Source organism: Carassius auratus, unplaced genomic scaffold (genome assembly GCF_003368295.1).
Source record: "Carassius auratus strain Wakin unplaced genomic scaffold, ASM336829v1 scaf_tig00011586, whole genome shotgun sequence".
NCBI lineage: Eukaryota > Metazoa > Chordata > Actinopteri > Cypriniformes > Cyprinidae > Carassius > Carassius auratus.
In genome coordinates, this window is record NW_020524219.1 from 459,679 (window position 1) to 485,276 (window position 25,598).

General features: G+C 35.2%; 1 protein-coding gene across 5 annotated transcripts in view; it reads right to left on the minus strand.

Annotated features, from left to right (window-relative positions):
* Positions 1–9,780, minus strand: part of LOC113073195 (neurotrimin-like) — an 87,120-nt gene extending 77,340 nt beyond the window's left edge. For 3 of the 5 annotated variants that reach the window (XM_026246076.1, XM_026246075.1, XM_026246074.1), the window contains exon 1: positions 8,902–9,778. In XM_026246076.1, the coding sequence (XP_026101861.1) occupies positions 8,902–9,080 (179 nt within the window). In that variant the 5' untranslated portion in view covers positions 9,081–9,778. Of the gene's footprint in view, positions 1–8,901 lie in introns of all 5 variants that reach the window. The other 2 variants (XM_026246072.1, XM_026246073.1) reach the window with 2 other exon arrangements.
* Positions 9,781–25,598: the final 15,818 nt, after the last annotated feature.

Sequence of the window (25,598 nt, forward strand, 5' to 3'; positions counted from 1 at the left end):
TGATCCAGCCCTAATATAGATCATATAATTATATTATAAATTGTCATTGCACTGAACCCAAAACAAATGAAAATTGTATTTGCAAAACAAACTTAATTTAATCTTTTGTATTCTGCCCAATATTAAAGTTCATTTAGATGTACAAACCTGAAGAGAATCATAATACTAAAGTTCTTAAAATATAAAATAATCAGATTTATTAATAATCTTATCCTAGTCAGATTCAGTAAATGATAACTTTTTAATTTTTAAAATTTTCTCTGAACTTTTCTACAGACTCGCCAGCACCCCTTCAAGGGACCCGGACCCCATTGTGAAAACCCCTTATGTAATGCAGTGGCAAGTGACTTTAAAATAGATTCAACATCAAATATACTTAATATTTTTGGTCAATACTGGTTCGTCAGTGATCAAATAGCATGGCGTACAGTCAATATAATGCCAATATATACAGTATGTATTCAACATTTGGTGAAAAACAAAAAGGCTTCACAAAAATGTAGGGTGAACTCAGTCCAGACTATGCAGATCGACTATCTATTTTCTCTGACATAGTTTGTAATTTTGAGATTGTGTAATTTGCCAGATATTGATTGCTCAAGTGGCCCATCTCTGCTCTCAAAGGCCAAGTAATGGATATAGAAAACAAGCAATTTCTCCAAAATACATAGTACCTTTCTGTGGTCAGGAAATTAATCATCTGGGCAAAATTTATAGAGAGAAAGTCAGAGCAAAAGATGATGGAGATGTCTGAGAGGGGGCTTTTTGGGAATTCATGTTCCAAACAAAAAACAGGAAAAAGCGAGGCCAAGTGTGATTACATCTACAGTGTTTTTCTGTGTTGTTTTTGTTTGTTCTTCTCTCATTCTTTGTCCTCTCAAAGGTTATTGAGTCTGGTGAAAGGAAATGGTCTGAAAGACAGCAAGGTGTTGGACCATTTGGTGTGTGGCCAAGCCAAAGAGCCGCCACAATGTCATTATGCCCTGATGGCGTTTCAATCCGGAATGGGTGACAAACAGATGTCGCTAATGCAATCACTAACAGATGCATCTAGTCTTTCATCCCCTTACCGGGGCTGGACGCAAGCTCCTTTCAGCCATAAAATAAATCAAACTACAGTAGAGGTCCATTCCACCATTGCAAATTAATTCTGAAATATCAAAACCCTGATTAATCCCGGGTCTCTGAATCATCTGGATGGCCGTTCATTCTGACAGCACCCCATACTCCTGTCTGGCCCTGTGATGGTGGCTCAAATGATTAGGGTTTAATGAGAGACAAGAGAATGTTGATGTAAGGTAAAGGAAAGTGGAATTAGACCGATAACGTTGAGCAGCTCGCTGTGAAATCAAATTAGCACCCTCTCAATCTTATCAGCAAGAAGCTTATTTTTTTCCAAGGCAGCAGTCCATTCAGACCTCTCCAATTTATTCTTTTCTCCATCTCTGCTGCAGATATTCACATATCTGATAATTCAATACGGTTCAGTTAATATACAAGAGAACTTTGCGCTTTCTGCAGGAGTCAGGATATGTGATCGCTAGATATCACAACTGAGATTTGTGAGAAAAAGTAATGGGAGGAAGTGAAGCTATAAAGCAGATGTATATAAAGCCTAAAAATATAGATTATATACTACACGATTATCAATGCAAATTGTATTTCAGCTTTTATTTAGGATCTGAAAAGTTGCAAATAACATTGTGAAGACGTCTTCATAGCATATATTATATTACATGTACAGCATTATTTCAGAATTTGTAAAGTGATGGAATAAAAGCTTATAGTGAAACGCTAACTAGGGGTTGACCGGTTATTTGCACCGATATTTAGCATTTATATGATTATCTGTATCTGTAATTTTCAAAACTGATTTTCAGATAAAATAACATAATTTTGCAATGTGTCGTTTGGCTCTGATGCAGCCTGACAGAACTCACCACTTAAAGCTGGCCTATAGCAATCTTATTTATCGGGAGTCACGAATCTGACCATTCAATGCGGAATCTAGTCATATAAATGGAATTTACCGTATGATGCAGAATGTCATGGAATTTGTCAAAGTTTGGATTAATTAATCAAAAGAAGGTCAGTACACTTAAATAGAGTTGTGATATGGACTAGTAGCTGTAAATATTAAGCCGCAAAAAATGATATTTAAATATGCAAAACATATAAATTGTGTGACGCTCACTGTGATTTCAGCTTCTGTCGTCTCACTACATGAGGACATAAATACATGAACAACATCTTCAAAACTGCTCTGACTCCCTCTGAGAGTCACTTCATGAGCATTTGATATAATTTAAGTAAAACTATCATATCATTTGCATAGGAAACACAGAATACCGAAATACAGAAACTTAAAAGTTCCTCAAGACAACCCGTCAAAATATAGGTCCGGGCTAGCTTAAAGAAATTATAAAAAATATATTATTGTGGTGCAGTATGATATAGCCTACATAATACTACTACAACAATATTTACAACTTTTGTTTAAAAGAATAATCACACAATACTCTATTTCTTCAATGATTTAATTTTAATAGTCAACCATTTGTTTGCCAAAAAATAAAGAGTTTAACTCTCAATTGATTAAAAGATAAATTTGATTGATTCATTTGCACTGTTCTATAAATTAAAAATAACTGAAATTTCTATTGTCACATAGGCTAAGATTAGGATGACACATTTAGACATTTCAATAGGCTATTGAACTAAGTGTGTCTGTAAAGTCTATTAGTATTATAGTTTCATGAAAATAGATCCAGTCTTTTTAACAACTTCTACAATATAGCTAAAGAGATAATTAAATTATTTACACACATTATGTTTTTTTAAGTTAAAGGTGCTGTAGCGAACTTTTGTAAAAAAAAATATTTTTTACATATTTGTTAAACCTGTCATTATGTCCTGACAGTAGAACATGAGACAGATAATCTGTGAAAAAAATCAAGCCCCTCTGGCTCCTCCCAGTGGTCCTATTGCCATTTGCAGAAACTCCATCGCTCCTGGTAAAAAACAACCAATCAGAGCTGCGGTCCGTAACTTTGTTTGTTTTCAAAATGTAGAAAAATGTATATAATAAGCGAGTACACCATGAATCCATTTTCCAAACCGTGTTTTTGGCTTGTCCTGAATCACTAGGGTGCACCTATAATAATAAGTGTTTATATTCAGACTATTTTAGATTTCTTCGGGGATACCGCGGCGGAGTAACCCAGTACCTTTGTGATTCTTCATAGACATAAACAGAGAGAAGTAGTTCCGGCTACGATTTTCTTCTGCAAGACTCAAGCAGTTCTGTTTAATTAACCGCTAGAGCGTCAAAAGTTCCCTACCGGAGCTTTAATCTGATGTGCATTATTTGATGAATTGAATAGTCACCTCTACTATTGTAGGTTATGTTTTAGCAATCAGAAAATAATTAATGAGGAATTATGGTTATGCTATTACACCTACATTTCTAACATTTAAATTATTGAAGCCAAATACTTACATTTCCCCAAACTGTTTAACTGTAGTACAGTATCCAAAGGCTTAATCATGAAGCACACAGCGGCCCCACTTTTACCTCTCTCTTTATATTACCCTTATTGCAGAAGGACTCACAGAGGAAGACAAGAGTAAGAAGTGCAGTATGGGAGTACTACACTCAATCAACACCAGGGAAAACAGTTTTTGTCAAAGCCCTTGTTATTCTTATTGTTCATTTTTACACCAGACATAAATGAACAGTTCCAATGAAAATGCCTCTAAAAGCCATCTTGGTCAAAAATGAGATGCACAACACTTAGTGAATGCTCTCCACACATAGTATATGCTCATCAAGTACTTTTACTTCAAATGCGCTAAATCTCGGCCTCAACCCATTCAGAAGTACCAATTACTTACTTAGAAACATATACATTGTAGCCAGAAAGAAATGCTAATTTTAAAGAAAAACGCAGACATACTTCCTATATCGGTTCAAGATATCGGTTATTGGTCTACTTGGTCTACTTGCATCGGCCCTGAAAAACATATCTGTCGAACCTAACGTGAACTGAAATAATACATATTTTACATTGTGTGAAGAAAAATGGTTATAGTGTCGAACTTGGAACCCAAAGGTCTGGGTTCAAGTCTCGATACCAGCAGTGATTGTATGTGGGGGGTGGGGGGGGGGTGAATGTACAGCGCTCTCTTATACCCTCAACACCGGGACTGAGGTGAGACTACCAAACCCCTAAATGCTCCCTGGACATCGCAGCAAGAATGGCTGCCAACTACTCCAGGTGTGTGTTCACAGTATGTGTATGTTCACTACTCACTGCTGTGTGTGTGCACATAGATGGGATGAATGCAGAGCACAAATTCAAAGTATGGGACACCATACTTAGCTACATGTCATAACACTTTTACTTTCAGATGCATTACAGTTCATTCTGTTATGGCTTTGTTCGGAAATATTTTCATGTTGCAGCAAAAATTGTCCGAGCTGACTGCCCATTGGAAAACACCCTGAGCATTGTTCCCACACTATATGCAAAAGTGAAATAAATAAATAATGCAATGTATAATGATTCATCACACTTGTTCTTTTCATGGTTTAATTATTATCAGATCAGTAAAAAAAAAACATCAATTACAAACTCCTAAACACCAAAAGAAGATAGTATATCACAGTTCAAATTACCTTTACTTAATAATCAAAATATGATTGTTTGACCAAATAATGCAGCCCTAATAAACACAAGTCCACAGAGAAAGAGAGAATATTGGATTGATGTGCAGGTTAAACCTGGTGGACTCTTTAGAAATTGCAGGGATTTGCTTCTATCCTCCAGCATTTGGGAGGCTGGTGATAATGACAGCAGATATATCAGGTGTCAACAACAACAGACAAAGAAGTGGCTGGAAGATATTATCAAAGAAGACTCAGTCAGATGCACTCCTATTGCAAACACAAGAGCTGCGTTCTCCAGGAACCATCATGAGATGGCGTTTCGAATGTTTTCACCACCTACTAAAATGCTGAGGTTCATCTCAGAGATGTCTGTTGTTCCACATTGAGAGTAAAGATGCCGGGAGAGAGGAAATTGTCTGCTCTGAGTTTCAACAAGTAGCACAGGGCCATTGTACCAGCTCTCGGTGGTATTAACAAGCTATGAAAGCATCACACCAATAAATCACAGGACTGTCAACAACCACAATTGGAAAAGTCAGTGCCTTTCTCAACCAACAGACTCTAAAACAACACACCAAGTCCAGGATTAATTAAGTCTAATAGTTAAATATAAACCACTCATCTTACTCCACAATCAGAGTTCTTGATGTAGGCTGGACGCATCTACTCAACTTTAAAATAGCAAGGTTGGCAACTGTGTCCAGAGAGGAAGCAGTGTGTTGAAACGGATTAAGTTCAACAAGTTTGGCCTGCGTTTTGATTGTTGGTTTACACCCTAGGTAGTTTTTATTTTCCTTTTTTTTTTCATATGATACAGTTCATTTATTTTTTTGCAACAAACAAAATTTGGCAAACAGGCATTTGTCAGGAAAGTTATTGTCACCCTAGTCCCTTTCCTAACAGATTTTCAAACATGGCAATCACAACACTCAAGGGAAAACAGGCTTTACTCACTGCACATCCGAAGCTAGGATTTAAAGTCTCACAGCAGCACTAGTGAATTCATGCTTCTGTTGTATTGCTCATTAACTTGCTTTCTTTTAAATGCTTAAACCATCCTAAAATCTAAATGACCTGTCATCTGTGACCTGTAGTTTACTCTCACAGCCACATTTTCTCATATGCACATTTGTTAATGAGTGGCTGTTTATTTTAATTGTTACTTGTGTCTTTTCTTTTTTGTACTTCTGTAGCTCATCAATTTCACCTTTTAAACCATAGCAGTCCTCCTCTTCATCTTCCAGCCAATAAACTGCCATATCCCATAATCCTCTCCAGACAGTTCGGCACTTCAACGCCCACTCACTGCCCTCAAACTCCCTCAATTCTTGTCACATAATTCTATAAGAGGGCTTTAATTTAGCCTTTGCCGTTGAGTACTTATGCAATGAATCTTATTTTTAATGTAATGCCCTTATGTTTTTGGCCTAACAGTAATCCGAACTGCCAGATTTAGTTTTCTGCTAATGTTCGGGAGATATGACTGAAAACATCACCTTGGGCGGTCAGGTATGATGACACCAATAACTGTAAACTGTGCAGCTGTCACAACGACTGGCAATGCATCTGTGAAACTGCTGCACCCATCATACAATCTGAATGGAGGTTTATAACATTGGCGGAATTTAAAATAAGCCAATATATTTGCGCACAGGTTTAACTTTTAATTTAATAAAAATAAAAAAAAACTGATCAGACATTACATTAAATAACCATGATGTGTTCCAGCTCACTGTAAAATGAACTGCCATATTACTCAAATCAAGACAGTCGCATTTGGAACATTTAGGAAATGTTTAAGGAACGTTCAGGGAATGTTTAGGGCTGAGTGAATGAATCTACATTTTGAAGCTCACGGAGCGGATCATATTATGTTTTTTTTGTGTCACAGATTGGATCGTTTTTCAGATCAGCAAGAAAAAAAAATTCTGTTTCCTTCAATTTTTTACTTAAAGCTTGGTACTAACTCGATACCACAGCAAAAACTATGACTTAACTAAGAAAGTTCATACATGATTAAAGACATGGGAACAGCCAGTAAAAAATAAGAACAAAGCATAAATAAATACAGTAGAACAAAGCTATAAATAAAATAAGGTCGGTAGTATTCAGGTGCAGAAATGTTGAAAAATGCATATTTCCAATTTTATCATATACCCCCTCACTGGCTTAATGTTTAATATTCTAAGCAAACAGCAGACACTGTTTATCAAATACACTGTCAATCAGTCATCTCCATTTGAAACTTTCTCTATCCCTGCACAGAGGTTAAGCTTTATTAAAGTTGTGTAATCCTGTTAGTCATGAGAATATCCTGAAGGTTACTAGTTCATGTCCCTTCTTTAACAATCCAAAACATTAGTCACTAAAATAACTATGCTGTCTTTTTGTGTGCAACATAAGTGCCCAAACTTATACAGTAGACATGTTTTCCTGTCATTACTGGGATTTTCACTGATGTCTTTTTTTTTTATTCTTTACTAGTGATATGATCTATCCTCTAACCCTAAATCAAACCAAAACCCTCATACCAATTTCAAAACTAATTCCATTAAGACACTGTTTATTAAATTGCTTTCCTCACTGAAGTTGTTAGCTAGTCCCCACAATGTAGCTGAATTCAGGTGTTGTTTTCCCTGTGGGGACATTTGTTCCCCCCAATATAGGCAAAACCTGACATATATACACACTTTTCTTTAGCTATATATATTGTTTCCAATTGAGGACATGCCCAAAGGGAGGTTTTGTCACATTTACCTCACTTTGGATGACAATTTTATTCCCAAACTGTAGCTAAGAACAAACACAGAACCCAATAAGCTACTTAATAAAAATGAAACACATACAAACTGCTTAAAATAATTATTTACATAGCAAGTAACTCCTTTATAAGTTTCCTTTAGAAAATAAAGTGCTTGGGAACTACTGGGCCACGAAGAAAGTATTGCACTACATTTGAAAACAGAACAAAACGGCTAATATCTTCACTGATACATTTTTTTGTTGTCAAATAAACGCTATGGAAAAACAAATGTAATTTCTACATTAAATAATTTAGTTCAGGCAAAAAAAAAAAAAAGAGTAAATTATATTAGTACTCAACTTAAGCTTGTAGAAATTAAAGTTTCAACGTATAAGTTTATTTACTTGAATTTTTTTTTTTTTTAAGTTTACAAAGATTCTTTAAGTAAATATCAAAGTTATAATCCAGTTGTTCCCAATATGCAATGGGGCATGAATAATTGGATATTTTTCACTGTTTCCAGTTCTTTTAAAACTGTATTATGGTTGCTTTTGTTGTCCGTGTAGTAACTTGCTGTTTTGTGACATCTGGAGTTTATTCTCCATTCAAAATGACCCATTCATACTCAAACACTATCCATAATGTATTGTGTACCAAGTATTGAGGTCTCTGTGTTCATTTGGGTACTACTGAGTAGGCATATTATCTTAAAAGGATACCAAGCCATCTACTTGGTTACTTACATGTTTGTAATAGCATGTTTTTTTAGTGCTATATTGTTTGAATAAAGTTTACAAAATGTACCAATTTGAATAAACTTCAAATAATTAAATAGAAATTACTCATTAAACTCTAATTGGCCATGTTAAATTTACTTATTTCCTTTGCTAATTTAACATAACTCAGTTAAGTAGATTTTACTTAATTCCATAATTAAACTGTACTTTAAACATGTGTGAAAATATTTGCAAAACATATATATATATTTTTTTGACTGCTTTTTAAAGATAACTTATTCTAATATTTTCAGCACTGTGCAACTGTCCACGTCACTATGTGATTAAACAATTGTTTCAGTCCATTTAATTTGCCACAAAAACAATTTTATCAGTCTTCATGACAGTTCTTATCAAGTTTCAACTTAACCTTCTTCATCAGTAAGTCGATTCAAAGCGGCTGAAAAAGTCCAATGAACTGCAGGTTGAGAATTAGTGCAACACTTAAACTGATAGTTTCAATTAAACTAGGTTGAAATAGTTTACAGTCCATTCACCAAAACTCATAACAAAGAATAACAAAGCACATTTAACTAATTTCGACTTAACTAAGCTATTTTACCCTATAACATAAACTGATCAAAATCAGCTGACAAACGTCATGAACCGACATGCTTGACACTTGACAGTTCTGATGTTTTTATTTTATTTTATTTTTTACGCAGGACACAGGAACATGACAGCATGATGAATGCACAACCATCACCGCCTACCTGAGGAAGAGCGTCTCTCCTTGTCTGATGGTGATATTGTCCATCTGTTTGTTATCGGATTGGGATTCTCCCTGACTGCGGACAGGCAGACCTGCGGGGAGAAGGAACAGCAGTCTGAGACTCATCACCACACACCTCCTCCAGGACGCCGCGCAGTATCCACACACAACCATCTTCATCTGTGGACTGGAAATCCGTTCACAGAAGTCCAAAAGAAAAACGCGTTAGTTAGCCATTACACTTCAGATCTGTTAATCCAGATTTCCTCCCCAGGTAGACAACCAAATCCCTCGCGGACAGAGCGCTTATCGATGACCGCGCCGTGCCGTCGCCATGGAAATGGGGGTAAAATTAAATAACCTATGAATTAAATGTACACTTTAGAGGTGCCCTCAATCGTTCTCGTTTATTAGGTCCTATTGACTTTAATATCCTAACTCAAAATCCACTTCTTTCGCTCACTGACCCGCTATCTCAAACTTCAAGAGCGAAGTCAAGAGCGATTTCTGAACCAGCCAAAACATCTCTCCAGCTGCGCGTGAATAGATATTGAGGGTGTTTGTGATTCCTCGGTGCAGTACAGTGAGTATAAACAGCCTTCCCAAAGAAAAGAAAAGAAAAGAAGAAAATAAAGTCTCCCTCCAGTGGGACAGATGCTCTGTTTTCTTTTAAAGCCTGCTGGGCTGTAGACCACGCACAAGTTGGAAAAACCGCGTGCTGTTGTCATAGTAGCAGCGACAGACGCGTCCTCGCGCCGGGCAGTAAAGCGCCAAAAACTCCGCGCGAATCAGCGACTATTGTGTGGAGTATAATGCGATGCGTGAGCAACATTGCAGCCTGTGCCATTCAACACGACTGTTCAAGGAGCACTCAAGAGAGAGAAAATTGAGCTTTGTTGCACAAAATCAAAAATCCAATAACCCATATTTCTGAGGATTGAAAGGAATGATGTCTAGACAGAGAGGATGACAGATTTGTATATATATATATATATATATATATATATATATATATATATATATATATATATATATATATATATATATATATATATATATATATATATATATCTTTTTTCTAATTGCTTACATGACTGTTTAAACTACTACTTGAGTAGGTATTTAATACATATTCAGAAATACCAAAAAAGGAAAAACCTCAACACAGTTGCCTCAAAGCACACAGTATATCAATCTAGCTGAAAGTTTTTGTCCTTCAAAAACAAAACTACAAGTCAAAGCTAATAGTCAGACTATGCGTATCATGATGGTGTATTACTCTGCTTGTTAAAAATGTAGTATGCAGCAGAGCTTACAATCCCTGTCGGGCAAAAACCTCAGTATTCAAAACCACTACTTTTCAGATAAAAAAAAAAAATAAAAAAAATAAAACTGCATTTAAAAAAATTAAATACTGTGTTGTCAAACGTTAAAGTCTGGCGTTAAAGTCAGTAAGTTTATGATGCCCAGTTTTAAAATCTGTTCAGATTTTAAAAGTTTTGTAGTGTATTCCAGCCTTTAGTTTTAGAATGTTTTTTTTTTTTTTTTTGAAAGTTGCCTCAATGCATCTGATTGAACATAATGCTTCTGCAAATATGAAATATCTAGTATTTCATAAGTGTTATCAGAGACACAACCTGCTTCCACTTTCTACCATCAGCCATAAGTAATCAATTCACTCAAGACAGCAGCACTTATTTCATAACAAGCTTCGATTCCTGTTGAAGGACAAAAATGCCCAGAGCATTTTAAGAGGAGCAATTCAAGAAACACAACATATTCTCTAGCCTCTCAGACAGATGGACTATCTCTGCGAATCGCCACAGATCACTCTAGAGATCCACATTCAACGTGACAGTGGCCTAAACAACTGCATGCAGAGTAGCTGGTTTCTGAGCAGAACTGAGGGAGTCATACGGAAGACTCTTCTTTCATAAAAATTTCAAAATAAGTGGTGAGTGAAGCAGACCCTGTATAGAAGCCCATGAACACTGAGCATTTGTGGATGACTCATTTTTCTGCAGTGTTAAAGGTTGGGTCAATTTATTTAGCAAAAGCACTGAACATTCAATTTATTTGCTATCTATCTATCTATCTATCTATCTATCTATCTATCTATCTATCTATCTATCTATCTATCTATCTATCTATCTATCTATCTATCTATCTATCTATCTATCTATCTATCTATCTATCTATCTATCTATCTATCTATCTATCTATCTATCTATCTTCCTTCTTACTTGCTGGCTGGATAAATAAATAATAATAAAGCATACTAATATAATTTAGGCATGTTTAGTATGTATCTTACTCTGTGCTCCAGATGGTCTCCTCCTTCCTTTAAGATTTAAGTTTGCCCACCAGGGACCTGGGATAATGAGATCTCATTGCAGAACTTCAGAAAGATCATCAGTATATAACTTTATCTGTGGCATGTGTGCGAGATGTTAACATGCATCAACTGAGACAAAGCTGTAACAGAAAATGTTAGCTTTGGTATTTGGATCATTATGGATTTAAATACATTATATTTTCAAGACTTTGCTTTTTGTTTTCTCTTGATGACGTGATCATGACATGACTCTTCCAAAAAAATTATAATATGCTTATTTGGTTCTCAGCAAACAATATAAAGGTTGACAGGTTAAGGTTAACAATTGTGCTGCTTAATATTTTGTGGAAAATGTGATATAATTTCCCAGGATCCTTTGATGAAGAGAAAGAAAAGAACAGCATTAATACAAATATTTTTTTTTGTAACATTATAAATGTGTTATTGTCTGTCATGTTTACTATTTTTTTGCATTCTTGCTGATTAAAATGTTTAATTTCAAACTTTCATAATGTATCATGAGATACCAATATATTTCACACCAATATAAAATATGTTTTATTAAATATGATTATCTACAAATTTTTTGTTATGTAGAATGTGTCATTCAAAGTGTGCCACTATAATTACCTGGAAGCCATCCCATAGTGTATGTGGGATTTAAATAACATGTAATTGTAGAAAGACTTTTGATTTCTAGCGTATGACTCTTGAGTCATAAGCTTGAGTCTAACTTTGACCAGAACAGTACAATCAAACCTTGTTTATCAGTTGAAGTGGAAAGCTTCAACTCCTCCACCTCTGAGAAGGAGAAAAATAATTTTGCCACTATAAATTAAGACATCTGTATAAACTGAAGCTGTGAAACCTTCCTCACTAAGGCATCATAAGCTCTACTAAACTGTGCCCTGCTGGCAATGTTGACTTTAGTGCATTGGCACGCACTTCAATAACATTTGTGGGATGACAGCTCAATTCCCAGTTTGTGGGATCCCAGTTGATTTGGTGCAATGCTGCTGGCTGTGTAATATCGTGTCACTATGAGAACTCAGTTATATATCATAGAGGGCCTTTTGTGATTTTCAGTGTTTTGCTTTATCCTGCTAAACACAACCCACTTCAGCATTCAAAACACCTAGCTGATGAGTGCCTGGGTTAAGAGTACTGCTGAAAAACAATAATCAAGTTGAATGCTGCTTTGAGAGGGATAATATATGTCCTCATGTATCTGTGAAAACAGTGTTTATGGCTTAAGTGAGAGCTCCCAGTGGCTTGCGACCGGAATGTAACGGTAAACCACCGTGTACACGTCCCCACACTCACTCTAGTGCACTAAATCATTCTCTTTCTTCATCTAACACATAGTGACACATTGGGATGAGTGATCGTGCAGATCTCTATACACCGGAACTGAAGAATCTGAGCTAAGAGAGACGGGGACAGAGCTGGTAGCCCAGAGCAATTCGACTCTTTGGGGTAGAAGTGACCATTATTTTCCAACACAGAGATTGATGTCACATGAACTCCTCTTTGTCTTACACTAGTAATGGTTTTCTGTCTCTGCCTTACTGTTTAACAGTGGTTTCTTCTAAATTGTTCTATATTGGAGTGTCAGAGCAAAGCTGGAACACTTTTGTCTCTAAAGGTCTCTAAACCTCGAGAGGTTTTACATTTTACAGGTGTTTTATTTATGGTTTACTTCTATAAGAAGTTTTTTTATTTTTTTAATGAACTTATGAATACACACACACACACACATATGCTACTACAATAGTAGGAACTATGATAGTATTATATATATATTATGATATATTATTAGTAAACATGTCTGATATGCTAATTTTATGCTTAATATTTTGTGGAAACATCTTTTTTTTCACGATTCTTTGATGAATTGAAGGATCAAAAGAACAACATTTTCTTGATTTTTTTTATTTTTTATTTGTCTTTCTATCTATTAATTTAAAACAATTTAATGTGACCTTGCTTAATAAAATGTTTAATTTATTTTGAAAAAATCTCTCTGTCAATCAGTCAGTCTTTATGTTTGTCTGTCATCGAATATTTTTGGTTTGTAATGTCATTCCATGTATGTCACTATATAATTTAATATGCAGGATTTAATTAACATATAATTATAGAAATACTATCAGTTTCTTTCATTAAGATCAGATCCCCAGCTAAAATATCATCAGCATCGGAATGTGATCATCCAGCAAACGCAATAGCGTGATCAAATCAGGATGTTGTCATTACCTTCTTATCTATTCTCTTTTGTAACATGTCTGATTCTTCACATCTCAACCTCTAAGATCAGATTACTGACTAGCACAAAGCATCAAATATTGCTTTGAAACAGATGCACATACAGTATGCATGCATATACAATACCCTTGGCAAAAAAAAAATATAATAATACCAGCTACATAATAAAGGACACAATACACTGACCGTGTCATAATTCTCTGGGGTTTTAATTCACAGCAGTCACACAACTATACTCTTTTACTATAGAAACACATCAATGCAGCACTGGCAGTTATATTTTATGATGGTGCAGTAAAAAATACAGCCATAACAAGGAATTAAAAGGGTATTTTCAAGGACAAGTACGTTTATTGTATGGATTGGAGAGTAAGACATAAGTGTTTACCTCACTAGCATATTTATTTTTTTTAGCCAAAGGAAAAGACTGCAGTACAGGTAAGTAGAGAGTGAGATAATTAGTGTAATAATATGGCTATTCAAAGAAAGCATTTGCAGCTCTCTGACTCTGGGATTGCGTTCATTAAAACAAATCCACCTGAAATGTTTTGAACTGGTTCACGCTCCAGTCAAATCCTGTTGTGAAACAGTGATAAGGGAATTGTGTGTATCGCTAGATCTTTAATAAAGTCTAAGAGGCAGGGGATAGTTTACTAGCGGCTATTATGAAAAATGAAATCAGATTAATGGGAATTATAAGCGCTGAGAAGCATTTATGTGATAATTTACTAACACTATGAAGAGGCGTGTATTAGAAAATAAAAAGACCACCTTTCTTACTTCTGGCTGTATAGAAAAATAATAGTAATAAAAAAAAAATCTTAATCTCAGTTCATTTTGATTTCAACATTTACATATTTTAAAAAGTATTTTTACTTTCGCTTAAAAGTGGACAGGAGTAAAAAAAAAAATGTTTGCCTTGCTCAGTGATAGTGGATGTGCTGCTATTGTACACAAGTGAAACTTTCAAAAGTAATTCATGTTTTCTACATCAAACTGGCTTTTGGCCGCTTTCATCGTGGTCTTATGAAACAGAGCATTCCATCTGCATAACATTCCGAAAGGTGTATTGCAAACCGGTCGGCGGAGATGGGTTTCCAAAATACCTCAAAGCATCGGTTCTACTTGAAACAGAGGCTGTGAAAGAGTATTTGCTCTTGAAAGTCGTCTCTCAAGCACTGACGTTTTAGAGAGATAGCGCTCATTACACACAGTGTTGCAGCGATTACTCTTATCTTGTGTCAACACCTCTCACAAACAGAACCCCCTTGAAGAATTTTGCGAATCAAGACACTTCTCATTTTCCGTACACTGGTTTAAATTCAGTGACTAAATTACAGCGAATCACTCTACATCTTGGAGCCATCTGGCTTGCCGCGCAAGCCATATTTAATTTATGAGCACAGATTAGCCAATCGCTCTTCATACATGTTTAACTGACAGGTTAAAATTGGTTACCTGGTTACCGAGGAGTCCCGTCATTTAAAGTCTGCAGAGGTGAGAGTGTTTTGAGGGGCCTCTTCTGCATTTGACAAAATGTTATGTCACTCAATATGCGTGAGATATTATACAATCAGAAAAGGAAATGCAGGTAAATATGAGTGCTACAGGAGTTTTCTTTAATAAAAACTGAAATCAAAATGACATTATTTACTCACTCTCCTGCATTTCCCCGTATGCTGTTATTTTTTTAACATGAAAAAAATCAATAAAAAGGAATGCGAAGAATTTATATGCAACTACAACGATATATCAAACTTTGAAAAGGACAATACATAAATAAATAAATAAGATTATTAAATTTTCCATGTGCCTCAAGTGCTATTGTATATTTCAAGTGGTTATTCTGTTTTATTTTTCAAGTCCTTCTTCTTTATTCGACAGTTTTAACATATCCAATGTTTGTAGTAGGTAAAAAAAAAAAAAAAAAAAAAAAGAAAAACACCACTGTGGAATCTTATTAGATTTTAAAATATATGTTAAAATGTCATTTATTCTGGAGATGTTCAGAGTCTTTAGTGTCATGTGATCCATCAAAAAATAATTTGAATATTCTGATTTGGTGCCTAATAATTTGGTGCTCAATAACTCAATTAATAGCAATGGTGAAAAAAGTTGTACAGCTTAATATGTGTTAATTTGAAATAGAAATGTAATAAAAAAATATATTTTAATGAATATCTTAAGTCTTTACTGTCACTTCATAAAAAATAAAAAATGACACATTTGTTTTGAGTTAACCTTGATAGGCCTGTCTTATCCTCTTGTTATAAAGCAAACACCAAATAATGCATGCATGCAAAATGACACTTAAAGACATAAAGAAGATCTCAAGTATATTAAATTACTGTGTAGACAACACCTCTCACTAATGCAAAACATGATGTGCTTCGTCACTCTCTCTCTAATCGCCATGGTGATCCTTCTCGGTGGGTAAGAGCATGCTAGACCGTAATGAGATGTTCCTATTGAATTCACAGCAGCTACTTAAATAGACATGTCATATTAGATATGCCTCCAGACAAATTAGCAACCCAACACATTTGTGATTTCTTAACAAATACAAGCCATAATTATGCCTTTACTTTACAATATGCATTCATTTGAGGCACATGCCATTCGATGACTTTAAAATGAACAGAACGTTTCGCTTTGTGATGAAAGTGAAACAAAGTGACACTTGGTAATACATTTTGGAGTATCACCTGAAGAGACTTACCCTAAAGCTGAATTTGGATGTACGGCTATAAATTGAAGCCCAAGGATCCAATTATGCTATGTCTAGCAACTGCCTGATTCGCTCAAAATGTCAACTCTTCCTTTGAAGAAATAAATAAGAGTAATTTACCATGAACACGACTATGTTTAAGCTCTGTATTTTGCCTAAAGGCCTCAGTCACTGTTGTACACAACAGCCACATTTTGAAAAGACTCTTTAAAAGGAACATTTAACCCAAAAGTGAAATTTTGCTGAAAGTAGTCACCTTCAGGCCATCCAATATGTAGATGAGTTTGTTTCTTCATTAGATAGGATTTGGAGAAATTTAGCATTGCATCACTTGTTGACAAATAAATCCTCTGCAGTAAATGGGTGCCGTCAGTAGGGATGCACGATATTGGATTTTGGCCGATATTCGATATGCCGATATTTTCAAAATAATTTTGCCCGATACCGATATATATAAACATTTTCGCCTGATATATTTAAACTTTAATTTTACTGAAGAGAAATCCATGTATCTCTTCTGTACTGATTCTACCATAAATGTATTATTTTACAAATGTAGACAGACATTCACACCTGAAAAACAGGTCAATTATTTCACTTGGAGAATATCGGTTTGGCTCATCGGCAGAAATATTCATATCGGCCGATACCGATGATGGTCATTTTAAGCTTTTATCGGCCGATACCGATGTTGTGCCGATATTATCGTCCATCCCTAGCCATCAGTCCAAACAGCTGATAAAAACATCACAATAATCCACAAGTAATCCACACAAATGCAGTACAGAAACAGATCAATCAAGATATTTTGTACCTTCGAAACATTCCTTCTAATTATAATGCTTTAAATATCTATAATATTGCCTTCTCCAGTGAAAAATGTGTCTTTTCTGAATCAGGAGAGAAATCTCCACGATCAAGCACCATTTACAAGCGAAACAGAACAAAACCATTCTTAACAAATATGTCGGTGGATTTTGATGCGAGGACAAACTTTTTCACTGGACGAAGTGTCATTGTGGATTTTGTCCAGAAGGGATGGTTAAATGGATTGGATTAGTTATTTTTTGTTTGTTTGTTTTATTTTTTATTTTTTTTTTACAAACACACAGCTCACGTCACAAGGCGTAGATTGAAAAATGTAGATTATTTCTGATTTATTGTGCAGTTGTTCTCAGCTGTTTGAACTCTCATTCTGATGACACCCATTCACTGCAGAGGATCTACATCTTGGATGGTCTGAGAGTAAACATTCAGCAAATTTTCATTTTTGGCTGAACTATTTCTTTAATGGGACTTTTTAAATCACGGCTGTTGCGTATTTGCGAGTTCTTTCAGCCAATAACATTGTTTTTACCAATGTCTTCATGGGACATTCTTCTTACTGATTTTTCTAATTTATTCATCTTCTGTGGTGTGTTTGTGTTTGTGTGTGTGTGTGTGTGTGTGTGTGTGTGTGTGTGTGTGTGTGTGTGTGTTGGTGTACTATCCCTATAACAATTCTAAAGGCAGTCATCAAGCAAAAACTCACATTCCCTTATTCACAAAAAAAAAACTACTTGTTTCGATAACCCACAATTCCCCTCACCCTCTTTGATTTACCTGTGTACAACCTTACTTTCTCTCGCCCTTCTCAGTTGGCTTTCTATATCTGTATCCCTCTCTTCAAGGGCAGAAGCTAGAAACAGAGATGTGTCACTGCAGCGCCACCAGGTTCTCTTTTATCATCCTATTTTCACTGGCAGACTTCTTCTAACACTGCCACTCTCTCCCAGACTTGGCCCAGAAAGTATATTACGGCTCAGTTTCTGTGGTTACATAAAAAAATAAAATCTAAATATCGCAGGTGGCTGTATCAGAGAGATACTTCTCGTATTCCCCAAGCAACAGCACATCGAGGTCAGGCGTAAATGCACAGAGTCGGGCGGCACTAAAGCTGTCATCAGTGTTTATATCACTTGGCCAATTCAGGGAGGACCAATAATAAGAGAGAGGGAAAATCTAATATCAGCCGCGAATCAAACGCCGCATGATTCATTTAGATATATTACATATCGCCGCCCCTTCCGCCTCTGCTCGTCCCTTTTGAGGACATTTCTGATTGCCATCAAAAATTAAATGACCTTTCTTATTATAATTTTGCATATAATAAGCAGCTAATTTGAAATATTCTTATCTCTTATCTTTAGTAAAGGTTTCTATTTCCATAACCGGAATTGCGATTTTCTAGATAATGAAGCCCCTTCTGGCCTATTGTGTGTATTTATTAGATTTACATTTAAATTTTTACATTTAAATTTCACATTTAATTCAATGTTACTTGCCTTTTCTTTGTACTTACATGTGACATTTTCTGAGTGAAAATTATTTATACACTGGGTGTACATTGTTTGTACATTTAATTTAGTGTACAAGTAGCAAGATAAAGTCCCTTTGTGATAAATATTTTCTTCCTAGTGCATACTAGTGTTGTATTGCACAGTATTGCACAACTCTTATGGTGATGCAATAACGGAGTGAGTATTGTAGAATAAGAAAATATAGGGTTTATTCTTGTAAGAAGGTCTGATAATCACACAGAGCATCTCCAGAGTGTGCGACAAAGAGGAACACATTGACTCGGTATTTATATCCCAATCAAACCAGATGGTTTCCATTATAATGAATACTCAACATACAGTATGACTCCTTTTAAGCTAACTGTCAGTTTCCCCTTAGATTATAGGGTTATAGATCATAGGGTTGATTTGCTTTTCTAAGTTTTTAATGAAAAGCATCTTCCTAGAAGCTAGGATTTATTGATTAATGGTGTCAAGATGAGCATCAAGCTTCTAGTACGGAATAAGGAGATGATAAAATTGTTTTCCATCGCATGACTTATTGCAACCTCTCGGCTGGTGCTTTATAATCAACAGGAAACAGAATGTTTTTAGGTCAAGTATTATATTATTTACCATATATGGTCTAACATACAATTAATGCTTCAAGGTGACAACTTGAAAAAAAGTACCATGTGTCATGGTACTTTTGTGAATGGTGGTAAAGTCTGACACGGAAGACATTTTTTATACTTTGTAAAGTAATTCAGATACGGTTACAAAATGATTCGACTTACTATGCTAAATTATACAGTGACACATAATGTGGCAAAACAAGTGTAAACACCGCAGGTGCTTGTACAGAATTTGAAGGAATGTTTGGGTTTGAAAATATGCTTTATTTTTGTAATTCCGCTAGGTGACACTAGTAATGCAGAAACCGCCTACTTCACTTTTTAATTTGTCTTTCAGAGTTCAGTTCCTCTCAAGGTGTCTTCCTCCTCATTCTGTCTAACCATCTCAGGGAGCTTTTCCTGGCTACTCTCACCCTTGGCTTGTTCTGTGGGGATTTGTAAGACACTAAGTCTTCTTTAAAACAATATGTGTTGTGAAAGGTGCTACACAAATGAAAATAATAGCTGCGATGGACTGACACTAGAGTAGACCAAGTACTTGACTCAGGGGCAGATTTAACCATTATTGCTGTGGTACTTTCAACACTAACTAACTTAACAGCAAATCACACTTCAATAATTTTTTGGAGAAAAAAATTAATAAATAAATCAACTAACTAAATAACAGAAAGACTATGAACAAAACACACTTTAAAATAATGACCTAAGAAGCCTGATATAAGAAATATCAGCAATCATGGGGCCAGTTGCTCCAATTTCCCACTGCTCCAGGTGTGTGTTCACAGTGTGTGTGTGCACTCGGATAGGTCAAATGAAGAGCACAAATTCCAAGAATGGGTTACCATACTTGGCCACATGTCACAACACTTTGTCACTTTCAATCAGTATCTCATTTATCAGTAACTCTAGTAGGGAGTTGATTGTAAAGTAAATTTCCTTAGCCGATACAATTTCCTACATAGCACATGATTAATAAATTCATCACAAAATCTACATTTGTACAATCTTTCTGAAGCTCTCGGGTTGCAATTAGGTTTTAATTCATTAAATTTGTAAACGGAGCCACAAAATAATTGAGAAGAAATCCATTCCAGCGTGCTTCTCCATCAGCCCCATATTGGCACAATTAAGTTACTTTATCTACAGTAATTAGAGCAATACATATCACCCAATATTTTGATATTCTCCAACCATTTTGCTTAGTTATTGAACTCATTGATATCTTGCCATGCTTTTGCATGCACTCGGGTTATTGAGCGTTTCATTTGCCTCTGCTGTAATTTCCTGCTATGATGTGTTTGGTGGTGCAGTTTTCAATTATTATCATCAGTGTTGGGATGTAACTACAAGTGGATAATTTGTTCAGGAGCTCTGCTGCACGAAGCTTTTTCAGTATTGAGCCATACTTTTTTCTGTAAGTTGTGTGCCATTAAATACCACAGCTTTAAAGCCAAATGAACTGAAACACTATTCAATATCCTCTTTCATATACATCACTGAAAAGTCTGATTAATTTCAGTGCATCAGATCGTGAATATAAATAAATGATTTGCTGATCAAATAACCAATTTACAGATTAAATTATTATATATATATATATATATATATATATATATATATATATATATATATATATATATATATATATATATATATATATACTGTAAATATCTTTTTTATATATATTTAAATGCTACTACTGCAAATCAGTGTAAAAGGTTTAGCCAATTCTTACCCTCATGTATTTATATATAGATATTTTGAGATTTGTATCCAATGGTCACCAAAACCACTTCAACACATGATCTTTTGTGTCTCACAGACTAAATAAGGTCATACAGGTTAGAATGTATGACAAGTAAATTATGACAGAACTTTCCCTTTAATGCTGACATCACAATTCAATCTTTATTGTTTTTGTGCCTGATAAAAACTACTATGACAATATGTAAGGTGCTGAATCACTGAAATATTGGCTTCAGAATATTGTAGATTAGATTGTGGTTTTTACTGCCAAAGCATAAGCAAGCACACACACACACACAATAATATGTATGGACACAAAGACTCTGGGTGTAATTGATCCTTTTGAAAAGCCATTCAAATATCACCCTCTTCAGAGGTTATGATTAAATCTTCATCAAATCATTTCTCATTGTCTCCTCTCTCTTTACAAAATATTGTTTAATTTATGAAAGCCTTTGGGTCAAAAGCTTGAGCATAAGTGCAATGTTTCTGTCAGTGCCTTAAAATAATCAACTCACAAAAACATACACACATAAAAAAACCTCTTTAGATTTGCATTCATTTGCTTGATGGTGTTTTATATTTGTTTAGCATATTTCCATTTAAACAAGAGGCATGAAAATTAAACCTAATTCCTCCTCTGAGGACGGCAAAGTCAGAAGCCCATCCCTGCACAGAATTACTGATGCTCGTATTATCTGTCCAAGGACATGTGCAGGCACAGAGGTTAACCTTGAATTGGTGGCACATCTGGTGGCTGAACATGCCGATTAACAATGCATGCAGTTTTTAGTTTAAGAAGAAACTTTTCTAGGCTGATGGACAAAGGAGACTGGTCTCCACAAAGTTGAGTGTTACCATGCTTAAGTGAAAAGTCTGTCTGTCTTGAGTGACACATAAAGCACAAAAACACAGATCTTTCTGTGTAATTATTGTCATGCTATGGCTGATAACTGATAAATTACAGATTGTATAATTCAATAAAGTTTTTAATAAAATAAATAAATAAAAGACTACAAAATTCTAATTTATGATTTTAAATGCTAAACGTGAATTTGGGCATCAAAGCATTATAAAATACAGTACCAACATTACATTTCTTGTGAAATCTGTTAAAGATTGCATTTAAAGGAACAGTTCACCCCAAAATTAAAACTTACAGCAATTTTACTTACCCTTATCTCATGATGATGAGTTTGTTTCTTCATAGGAAAAGATTTGGAAAAAGCATTATATCACTTGCTCACCAATAGATCATCTGCAGTGTATGGGTGCCGTCACAATGAGAGTTCTCTCCTGCTTCAGATGACTTTTTCACTGAAGAAAGTAACATTATGGATAAAGGATTTGCATTTTAGTCAGAAACAATGGTTTTAAAACTGATTACTTGTGGATTATTGTGTTGTTTTTCACAATAAAATCTTTCATTCTGTCAGCACCAATTCACTGCAGAGGATCCTTTGAATTATTCCTTTAACAGTGCTATTATCATTCAATAGCTTTGCATGCGGATCTGCTATCATGTTACTCAGTCACTCAGTCAGTGTGGCATGTATAAAATGATGAACCCCTATTTGTTGTGTTGCATTAAGAGCAAATACTTGAAAATGTATCCAACTTGCAAATTAAGAAGCAAATGAGCTCTGGACCTAATCGATAAGTCTAAATCAGCAATTAGTGAAACTCATTAAAGCAGCTTTATTTACAGCAATGTGCTGACTATTGAAACGCACAGGCCATGAAGATCTAATATGTGTAACAGAAAAACACACCTTCGATAATGGGAAAAGGGCTCAAAATTTCATGCTCCAGTCGCACCTTTATCTGCCAGAAAATAAAGAGTATTTGGGCTCGGTATTGAACCACGGGGTTGGACTGTGTGGTCGTGCTCCAGTGCGTTTGGCTGATAAGAGCAGGTTCAGATCCACAGAACATCAGACCCGCCTGTGGATTGATCGAACTGGAGATGCTGTGATGATCTACAGCCTCATTAGGCTTTAGAGGTATTCTGGCTTCTAGTCACACACACACACACACACACACACACACACACACACACACACACACACACACACACACACACACACACACAAACAGTGTCACAGATACAAACGCTGTCACACATAATGTCTCTCTGTTTTACTCACACACAGTATCACAAAAAGCTCTCAGACACAACAGTGATATCTGCTCCTTGTCTGTTCAAATCCACATTAGTATTTACCCCTCTCTAGTTGTTTTTAAGGTCAAATGAGAAAAAAAAGAAAGTAAAAGCAACTGTGCTTACTTTTCTTATTGTGCACAATTAATCTTGTAATTAGGGCTGCAGCTATCGATTCTTTTTGTAATCGATTAATCTAGCACTTAATCGATCGATTAATCGAGTAATCGGATAAAACGATTTGTGTGTGTTTTTGAACAACCAAAACAAATAATGCATAACAAAAATGATGTGGCTGTAAAATGAACAAGCATTTGGCTTTTATTTCTCAACAGAGGTATTTATTTCCAAGGCCAAAAGTTTGGCTCCAAAAGTTAAGTGCCAAGTTGGCATTGCCAACAATTATAGAACAATGTACAGTTAAGTGAACTTACTGTAACATGTATAACATGTATTGTAAAACTAATATGAATATAAACTTAGTTTTTTGTCTTCTTAATACACAACATTACAAAAAAAGGATTGCACCTTCTGCAAATTTAGTTTAGTTAACCTGAGAACAAAAAATGAATATAAAATATCAAGCCAAACAGGTACACAATGTATAAAATGTATAAAAAAAATTATGTAAATAAAACTATTATAAACAATTATAAATAATAAGCTGTAATCTCAAAACAAACATCAAAATGTACGTGTGTGTGTGCGTGCGTGCGTGTGTTTGTGTGTGTGTGAAGGGGTTCTTTTTTTAGGCTATACTCTCTTGCAATTGAACGTGATAGTTACGTTTACTACTTTAAAACGTCATCAAAGTTAAACATCATATATAGTCAAACTGCATCACGACATCGCTACAAATGCAGTATGGGATTAAAATCAGCGTACATCAATAGGCTTAGACTACGTTAACTTACCTTGTTTCAGCGATGCTTGGTGAAACAGCATAGAGTGGATGTCTTCTGTTCAGATGCTGAATCATGGAAGATGTGCTGTTGTGGTATGCCAGCTCTATTTTGCAGTAGAGACACTGCACCTTGTTCTCTTCTTTATTAAGTGTGTAATGATCCCACACTTTAGACAATTTCTGCCGTTTATTTATAGATCTATTCTCCGCCATCGCGCCAACTAAATTCAAAAGGTCCGTGTGAATAAACGGTCCGTGTGACACAATCAAATCCCTGCGCCGCGCGTATAGTGCGCGTCATAGGAATTTAACGAGGCTTCGAGGCAGAGTTTTTGCCTCGAGGAATTTTTGTAATCGAGTAACTCGAGTAACTCGAGGAATCGTTTCAGCCCTACTTGTAATTTTAAAACACGCTTTATAATCTTCTAATCTGTCACATAATGAATATTTCTGCCTCTTCAACAATTCTTCTGTGACATAACCAAAGCCATATGAGGGAAAAATGTGTACTAGATATTAGATATTTCAAGAACAAATATCTGGCAACGAGGTAAGAAACGAAAACGTGTTTCCCCTTTTAATTAGGTTTATGTTCTTTAAAATTTCTAGATTTGATCTTAAAAAAGTAAATGCATATTGTAGTAATGTATTCTCAAGTAAATGTACTTTGATTAAAGAATGTTTCTATATTCGTAGCTTAAAACAAGTCAGAAATACAGAGTAAGAAACAATTCCTTCTCCAGCTGAGATTTGGAGATTTGGCTAATTTATCACAAACAAATATGACCACAAACTGCATAAACAACAACACTGAAAAAAAAAAAAAATTCTAAGTTGTGCAATTAGTAACATAAACCATCAGATATTATGAATGAGGTCATGATTAACTAAACATGTCTTGTGAAGTGGTTAAGAATTTTAATCAATCTCGGGCATAGTCTTTAGACCCATCAGCAGTGACAACCGTTCTGAACAGATGCGCGTTTTAATTGTAACTTTTGTTTCTGCTGATAACGGAATGCTTAAAAAACATCACCAGTCACTTAAAAAAAACAAAAACAAATTTAAAACCAAAAGACAAAAGCACTGTTAGTAATTTGGGGTTCATTGTTAGTTATGCCACTCACATGCAATATAGAAGGGATAACACTCAAAATAACACTGCAAGTGAGTGATGTGACAAATTACAACACTCCCTTTATAATCAACAAAGCATAGAGAGCGTAAATAAGATTTATTATGCAGTGAGTTTTGCAGAATATAATGGTAATGCGCGGACAAACACTGAGCTCCTGCTGAGTTGCACAAGCAGTGGTGTGAACTTGTGTAAACGCGCAGTAACTGACAGCTTCAGTGATTATAATGGGACCATTTTAGTATTGTGCCATTGCTCGCTTTCTGTGTATAATTTATTCAAGATCTGAATAACAGTTTTTCAAGCTGCAAAGCTCAACTGCTGTCTTTTTCACCCAAGTCAAAGCGATTCCACACAGGAGATGTTTTTCTCTCTGCACGAGTCTGAAGTCTTTTCTCAGCCACTTTTGAATGGCATGACAGTAATCCACAGTCAATAACTGCTGATAATTAGGAAATCAAAACACTTATA